Genomic DNA, 8,824 nt, shown 5'->3' with positions numbered 1-8,824 from the left:
GGAGAATATATTTTCGAAGAAGTCGTTATTAGGAGAATATATTTGCGAAGAGTTATTTCAATTTCGGCAATGACGGTCGGTAAATTATTATGGTAACTTACCAACACAGATAATTTTACCGACTGTTATTATTGACATACCTCTTCGCAAATATATTCTCCTAATAGCGACTTCTTTGCAAAATATATTCTCCTGTTAACTGAAATAATTTTTCGGACGTGTTTTAGACATATTTTGCTGTACTACTACCTACTACCTCTTCGCAAAATATATTTTCCTATTAACTCAGACGAATTTTCAGACATTAAAAGACACATATTACTGCACTATCTCTTCGCAAAATAAATAAAATACTAAAATAAATAAATACTAAACAAATTATACTTGCGCTTTGCGTGCACGCCATTGTCTAATATATGTAATTATTTTATTTAATTTTATTTCTGTCAAATTAAAAAAAAAAATAACAAAATTATATATTTTTTTAATTATTCTCCTAATAACTCGGACGATGTTTCGAGCATTTAAAAGACGCATATTTAAATTTCATATTTTAAAGTGATTGAATATAATTATTTTCTAATTTTACAGACTTAAAAAATAAAAAGAGAGTGCAAATTTTTTAAAAATTTTAGATTATTTTATCTCATATACTACACGGTTGTTTCATATCGCTATGATAAGTCTATCTATATTTTATATTGTGATTTGAACTTTATAAATTTAAAAAATCTTAGAAATAAATATAATAAGAAAGAGATAATTTTTTTCATATATATTATAAACCGCATTGTGAAATAAAATATAAATATTTTTATCTACATAATTATATATATTTATTAATATAAATACTTTATATTTCTCGTTTCTTTTAGAGATAAGTAATAATTTTTTCATCGATTTATAATAATGTATGCATCAATATTGATATAAATTATTACAAATTCACGTTCTTTTTCTTTGTCATCATAAGTTATATTACATCTGATATATAATCCGATATGGTCTAGTGGCTAGGATACCTGGCTCTCACCCAGGAGGCTCGGGTTCGATTCCCGGTATCGGAATTTTTTTTAATATTTTAATTTTTTACATTGTAATAAAATAATTAAATTCTGATAAAAATTATAATTTAATTATGGATAATAAAAAATTAATAACAATATATAGAGAGGCAAAAATAAACCTCTGCGATGGCCGGGAATCGAACCCGGATCAACTGCTTGGAAGGCAACTATGCTGACCATTACACCACCATCGCAGATGTCAAAACGTATCTTCGATAGAAATATGAGCTATATAGTTTGGTATAAATAATTGGGAAACATAAATTGTAAAATGACGAAAAAAATTCTGTTAAATATTTTCGTTTATACTTCTAAACATTGACCCTTCATATTTTTATATATATTTTTGATTTTTATATTTCTCCAACTTATTCTTTATACATATGTGCATCTCTCTTTTACATTTACTACCTGAGCTAAAAACATTTCTTAGCAATTTGACTTTCAAAAAATGTTTTAATTTTATTTAATTGTAAGCGGCTGTGAATTATTTCTTTTTCTTTTACATAAAATAAAATAAAATATTTATATCACGTTTTTGTCCATAATTGAGCTGTATTATTCGAATTTGATTGGTGCTTCAGAATTGATCCACCAATCGCTTTCAAGTAACATATTGTAATGTAATTATTCTTTCTTTGTATATTTGTTAGTCTATGATTGACTGACTTGATTTTCGGCATATTTTCGATAACGAAATGCCGTGCATCTAGCCTAAATATCAGTAAATATAAACAAATGTGACAGAAAAGATTTATAAAAGATCGTGAATGCTAGTGGATTGAATTATTTCTCTTCTGCGTGAGTTTAAGTACGTCTACAAGTTCTAAAATTGCTCAAAAATAATTACATTGAAATACATATTATTCGACATTATCTGTTTTGTATTTGCTTGTTTTGTAATACATATTTAATAGAAAAGCATTATTTCAATCAATTCTGTACACTTTTACAATAAGAAAAATGCAATTTAAATAAATCAATTGAATATTATTTGATGCTCTTTATTGATACATTTGTAAATTCAGTAATTTTTCAATATGCTATTAATATTTTTGTATATTATCGTACAATTATCTTTACATTATAATTATTTTCTTAAATTTATCGTGTTATTGAATTTCTATTTAATTCACTTTGTTCAAATTACAGCATAATTGAATTGTCAAAATGGCATTACGCACTTATGGAGACAAACCCATAAGTTTCCAAGTAGAAGAAAATGGAGAGTACTATTGCATTGGGTCGGAAGTCGGCAATTACCTGCGTCTTTTCCGCGGGTCTTTGTATAAACGATATCCTGGCATGTTCAGGAGGTCCATAACTAACGATGAACGTAAAAAATTAGTAGAGCTTGGATTAAGTCAACATGTTCTGGCATCCAGTGTCTCATTGTTGAGAGCCAGCGAGGTAGAAGATATTATTGAGGGTAACGATGATAAATACAAAGCTGTGTCTGTCCATTCGACTGAACCACCAGCACCCAGGGAAGGTAAATCCAAAAAGTCAATGGCATGGGTGCCTAGTTTACCAAACAGTTCACATCTAGATGCAGTTCCTCAAGCTACTCCAATAAATCGCAACAGAGTACATAATAAAAAAGTTAGAACATTTCCATTATGGTAAGAAATTATACAATGAAACAATATAAAATTCTATATTACATAGCAATTATAAACATCACACATTTTATTTCTGGTACAGTTTTGACGATACAGATCCATCAGCAAACTTAGAAAATGCAGCACAACAGGAAATGCTTGTTCCAATTCGTTTAGACATGGAAATTGAAGGTCAAAAATTAAGGGACACTTTTACTTGGAATAAAAATGGTATGTATCTATAGCTCCAATAACAAAAAAAACTTTGACAAATTATATTTTTTTATTTCACAGAAAGTCTCATAACACCCGAACAGTTCGCTGAAGTACTATGTGATGATTTGGACTTAAATCCATTAACGTTTGTCCCAGCAATTGCACAAGCGATAAGACAACAAATAGAAGCATTCCCACAGGAGACAATTTTGGAAGATCAATGCGATCAACGAGTGATAATCAAGCTAAACATACATGTAGGCAATACATCGTTAGTAGATCAAGTAGAATGGGATATGTCTGAAAAAGAGAACAATCCAGAGAAATTTGCAATGAAGCTTTGCGCGGAACTCGGCCTCGGCGGAGAGTTTGTCACCGCCATCGCTTACAGGTGAAATAATGAATGTTTTCTCATTCTACAATTACAGAATTATATTTATTTTATGCATAATGACATCATGCAGCTATGCACAATGTGAGCTGCTTATTCTATTATTTAAATTAGTAATATTTAATTTAAATTGAAAATATATAGAATTAACATTGAAACAAATATGTTAATTATTTTACTTTTCTCATATTTTATGCATCTATGTATATTGTAGTGTACGTGGACAATTGTCATGGCATCAGAGAACGTATGCATTTTCCGAAGCGCCGCTTCCAACCGTGGAAGTCCCTTTCAGACCTCCGTCAGAGGCTGATCAATGGGCACCATTCTTGGAAACTTTAACGGACGCGGAAATGGAGAAGAAGATTCGCGATCAAGATCGAAATACTCGGTAATTTAATTGTTCTGCAGTATTAGAATTCGATACTGTATGATAAATGCAGACATATCATTCAATCGCTTATTTTTTTTCCAGGCGTATGCGACGTTTAGCAAACACGACACCTGGCTGGTAGACTGCAGTTAGAAAAAAAAATACCATCCACATTTTTTAATGAATACTATTTCCATGTTTTGGTATATCCTCTTGATATTTAAGATAAGTAACAGTATAATTTTTATTTCAATACCATCCACATCGTAGAATATGAAATATATGGAAACAATTATTTAAAAAGAATAAGAGATACTTGGTTGCATCTGACGAGATGTAACAATATCATAGTCAATGGTTTGTGTGTGTGTGTATGCTGCTCGTGGAATATATCCTTTATTATATACAAATTCATCAAAGTTTAAATACATATTTAAAAGAAGGGTATTAAATTTATCTAAATTTTTTTATTTGGAATTTATTATTTATATAAATTTATTCGATTTAAAAAAAATTTATTTTTTTTAATTTTGTTAGATAAGTATATAATTCTATGTGACTTTTTTAATATATAATTTACTGTTATTGACATGTGTTATATAACACTTTAATCAAGATCTCTGATATGATGTCTCTATAATGATACACACAATTTTTTTACAATAATCAACTTTGATAAGAAGTATAATGATTAAAATTACTTTATAAAAAAAATATATAATTGACAAATAAGTTTTAAATGATGCATATTTAAAATATTTGTTATGCTTTATATTAGAAAATTTATCATAATTACAACTGTTGTTTTATTTATTTTTTTTGTCAGTTTGTCAATCGTACAATGAGATAACAGATCACGTGATTTTATATTCATTCATGAGCAAACTATCTCATTAATCATGCGCATCACCCATGTTAATTAAATGTGAAAAAAAATTGTGTCATGATAAAATTTTACTTCAAAGTCGATAAATTTATATGCATTATTCCGTAATTATCTGAATGTAAATTACTTCATTATAATATTTCGCGTATGCAGTTTTATTTAGATTAAAATATAAACACGCACATTCTCCCTTCCAAAAATTCGGATAAAAGTAGAATCGATGACGAAGCAGATGATATGTATATTTTTAGCTCATGCTGGATTACACTGGATTATCGACTTTCAATGAATAATATTTCTTAAATTTTAATTCACTCGTTCTTCTATATTGATTTTTATGTATATGTATAATTTTAACACGTCATATTTTTGTTTTCTTACGTATATTGAACAAATATCGATTTGAAATAATTTAGCCAATTATTTATAACAGAAATTGTCGACATAGATATATTATGGCTTTATTATATTTTATTTTCAAAATCTCTGTTAAAAATACCGACACGGTATAATCGAGTTTTTTTTCCATTAAACATTTTTATTTCCATGTTTCTATTTTCTTACGTATTGAACAAATATCGATTTGAAATAATTTAATTAATTGTTTATAACAGAAACTATCGATATAGATATATCATGGCTTTATTACATTTTATTTTCAAAATTTCTGTAAACAAAAATATCTACACGGTCAGTCGACACATTTTTTTTCCATTAAACATTTTTTTCCGCTTTCTTCATTAAAGCGTAAGTATTTATTTTAAGCATGAAGAGAGAAAGCGTAAACAAGCGCGTAATTCAAACCCTTCAACCACTTGTTCGTCCCGTGATAAGCATGTAGGAATACAGAACAGCGGCGAGGCAAGGCAAAAATGCAAGAGGCAAGACGAGGCATGAGGCAATAACGTGACGGACGACGTCGTCGTTTGCGAACGCGAAGGGGGAAAAAATCAGAGGGGGAAACCGGTGCGTTTCACGGCTCATCGGGAGCAACGCATACATGAGTGTCAATCGGTCGGTGTCCAGCTCCAGCTGCGTAGGAGGAGGACGAGCGGCGGCAGCGCGAGGACGAAGACGTTTCGATACCGCGGCGCGCACCGAAGATGGACTCGATGACGAGGCAGCAGCAGCAGGGATCACTGGCGAACCGCTGGTGCCGCGGCCCGCCACCGTTTCCACGCAGACCCTGGACGAGCGAGACCGGCATCGCCGCCGCGGCCACCGCCTCGGGCAACCTGGGCCTCAAGGGGGTCATAGCCGGTACGAATTACTCTTTCTCTTTTTTTCTTTTTTCTCCCACAGTGAATATCCATGACCCTTTGTCGACCTTCCTCTCCACCCCCCCTCCTTCGTCGACCTTTGACACCTGTCAAGATCCTTCACCGATCGCGGAGACCTTTTTTCGAAGTCAGCGCACTCTGGCAAATCGTACGATGCTACGAGAGATTGGGCGATTGCGATCTTGCGAAATTGTATACATATGTATACATATGTATGTGTACATGCATTCCTCTCGTATATACTTTTTCAAGTTTTTAAATATGCTGGAGAAGTGGATTGTGTGTGTGGATTATGTTCACTTCTTTCCTCTTGATGATTTCCAGCTCAATGTAGATAATTTGAATATTAATGATTACAGTCTTGCATTTTTTTATTGTTTTTATTTTTTTTTAATGACTATTTTTTCTTGGACTATTTGCAGTCTAGTCTTTCCTCGACAAAAGATTTCAATAATTACTTAACACACACTACTACACTATTTGTTTCTAATGCTATGAATATTTAAAAATGTACAATTTATTTTTTAGGTGGTATTACTGGTGGCATAGAAATTTGCATCACATATCCTACGGAATATGTAAAGACACAGCTGCAACTGGATGGAAAAGCTGGCGCTGGCAAAGAATACACAGGAATAGCTGATTGCGTAACCAAGACTATTAAGACTCGTGGATTTTTCGGCCTGTATAGAGGTTTATCCGTCCTGCTCTATGGTTCTATACCAAAATCGGCAGTGCGATTTGGTGCTTTCGAATCAGTGAAGAATCAGTTGGTGGATATAGATGGAAAACTCAATCCACAAAGAAGACTCCTGGCAGGTCTTTGTGCTGGAGTATGCGAAGCTATTTTTGCAGTTACTCCAATGGAAACGATTAAAGTTAAATTTATCAACGATCAACGTTCGGCGAATCCAAGATTCAAGGGATTTTTCCATGGAGTGCGGTTAATTATAAAGGAACATGGTAAGAAAATTACTTTAAGAGAGAATAAAAGTAATTTAAATCCTCAAACTTATATATATATATATTTCAAGAAATATATATATATATATATATATATATATATATAATTATTTTAAATATATTCTTCAACAAGATTTGTTTTAAATTTAACTTTTCTATGAATCTATTTTTGTTAAATTATTTTATTTTAGTTTTTCTATATTCTTTTATTTAAATAAATTTTAATGTATTAAATTACAATTTATTTATACATTTACTTGAAAGAAAAATGTTATAGAACTGTTTCAGCAATTCAAGTATCATTACAGTTTAATCTCCATTTAAGAATTGCATAATTGGGTCACATTACAACATACGTTTATACAGTCTTATACGTCTTATCATAGTACATTGTAAAATATTTCAGTTTTTCTATATAATAATAGATAGAAATGAATATATATATATAATATATTTATTGTATATATTTTTATAATGTAATGTATAAATAAAGTTATGTAATTCTTAAATGGAGATTAAATTGTAATGATGCTTGAATTCTGAAACAATTCTATATATATATATATATATATATATATACATTGTTATTAAAAAAAAGTTTAATGAAGAATATATTAAGTAATACATTAATTATGTAATTTTATGTTTAATTATTGTATGAACAGTATTATATTAACAATAATACATGATCTACTTTTGATATACATATATATAGGTTTTAAAGGAGTATATCAGGGTGTAGGACCTACAATCTTAAAACAAGGATCCAATCAAGCTATCCGTTTTTTTGTGATGGAAACATTAAAAGACTGGTACAAAGGAGGTGACAATACCAAAAGTGTTCCTAAAGTAGTCGTTGGTGCATTTGGTGCAATTGCTGGTGCAGCATCTGTTTTTGGAAATACACCTGTTGATGTTATAAAAACTAGGATGCAGGTATATATTACACATATGTATTTACATTTATATTAAAAATCATATATATATGTAATTTCATTAAATCAATATTTTTTTATTATTTTATTTAATTTCTGTTATAGATTTGATTATTCTAAATTTGTAATTTATCTTTGTGTAGGGATTGGAAGCTTCAAAGTACAAGAGTAGTATGGATTGCGTAGTTCAAGTGTGGAAGAAAGAGGGTCCAATGGCATTTTACAAAGGAACCATTCCACGATTAGGCAGAGTATGTTTAGACGTTGCTATAACATTCATGATATATGATTCCTTCATGGAACTTTTCAACAAAGTATGGCCTTAGATCTGTCGCATTTTTGTGTATGTGTACACATACACATGATACATTCAAATTTTACAAATACGTTGCTTTTACATTGACATAATTTTTATAAACATATATGACATATATATGTTTTTTGTTAGTTTATGTATATTTATTTTAAGATATATATGAAAGCTTTCCTTGAGCTTTTAATGATAGTGTTGTGTCAAAAATTAGAAAAACGTAAATATCACATAAATGTTCTATTTAATTGATTTTAAATCGGTTTTTATAACATAGAGAATAATTTTGCACAATAGTGATGTTGCTACCTCCAACTTTAGCATTTATAATGTACAGTGCACAAAATCATTATTTTAACTGTAAAGGCTTTGTATTTTGTTGGATTTATATTTTATTCGTAAATTATTTTAATTATAAAATATTCTAATAATATTCTGCAACAACATGCATTCCTAAAATCACGTTCCGAGTTAAAAATATGAGAATATCATTTTTATAAATTCCTAAAGTATAGAAATAATCTATATATAATATATTTATATGTCACATCATATATATATGCCAATAATAGATATATGTACATTTATATATACAGTGTTGATAATAAGATATATTTATGTACAATTTTGTATAGAGAGAAAAATAGCTCATTTAATAATTGAACAAGGAAAAAACCAACGATCTTAATTTTGTATAATTTCTCGTCTGTCAATGAGAGGATATCAGTGTTGCAGAAATTAAGATAAGAAAATGTATATTAATAAAAAAAAATGTAATCTAATAGTTTGTATGTAGTCATTT

General features: G+C 29.7%; 2 protein-coding genes and 2 non-coding genes across 4 annotated transcripts; 3 read left to right on the top strand and 1 right to left on the bottom strand.

Annotated features, from left to right (window-relative positions):
- Positions 1-995: 995 nt before the first annotated feature.
- TRNAE-CUC (transfer RNA glutamic acid (anticodon CUC)) lies at positions 996-1,067 on the top strand. The gene has a single exon. It is a non-coding gene; the product is annotated as a tRNA-Glu (tRNA).
- Positions 1,068-1,189: 122 nt separating this feature from the next.
- Positions 1,190-1,261, bottom strand: TRNAG-UCC (transfer RNA glycine (anticodon UCC)). The gene has a single exon. It is a non-coding gene; the product is annotated as a tRNA-Gly (tRNA).
- Positions 1,262-1,727: 466 nt separating this feature from the next.
- On the top strand, positions 1,728-4,116 carry Snr1 (SWI/SNF related, matrix associated, actin dependent regulator of chromatin, subfamily b, member 1). Its single transcript, XM_029309666.2, has 6 exons — positions 1,728-1,878; positions 2,220-2,689; positions 2,772-2,899; positions 2,963-3,275; positions 3,490-3,666; positions 3,751-4,116. The coding sequence occupies exons 2-6, from the start codon at positions 2,238-2,240 to the stop codon at positions 3,788-3,790; spliced, it is 1,110 nt and encodes a 369-aa protein (XP_029165499.2). The 5' UTR covers positions 1,728-1,878; positions 2,220-2,237; the 3' UTR covers positions 3,791-4,116.
- Positions 4,117-5,092: 976 nt separating this feature from the next.
- sea (mitochondrial citrate transporter scheggia) lies at positions 5,093-8,804 on the top strand. Its single transcript, XM_029309633.2, has 4 exons — positions 5,093-5,794; positions 6,343-6,777; positions 7,493-7,713; positions 7,856-8,804. The coding sequence occupies exons 1-4, from the start codon at positions 5,638-5,640 to the stop codon at positions 8,036-8,038; spliced, it is 996 nt and encodes a 331-aa protein (XP_029165466.2). The 5' UTR covers positions 5,093-5,637; the 3' UTR covers positions 8,039-8,804.
- The last annotated feature ends 20 nt before the right edge of the window (positions 8,805-8,824 follow it).

This window comes from Nylanderia fulva, unplaced genomic scaffold, assembly GCF_048542155.1.
Source record: "Nylanderia fulva isolate GAGA-0341 unplaced genomic scaffold, ASM4854215v1 Scaffold40, whole genome shotgun sequence".
In the NCBI taxonomy this organism is placed as follows: domain Eukaryota; kingdom Metazoa; phylum Arthropoda; class Insecta; order Hymenoptera; family Formicidae; genus Nylanderia; species Nylanderia fulva.
The sequence above is the reverse complement of the archived record's forward strand: the minus strand, read 5'-3'. Positions and strand labels throughout refer to the sequence as shown.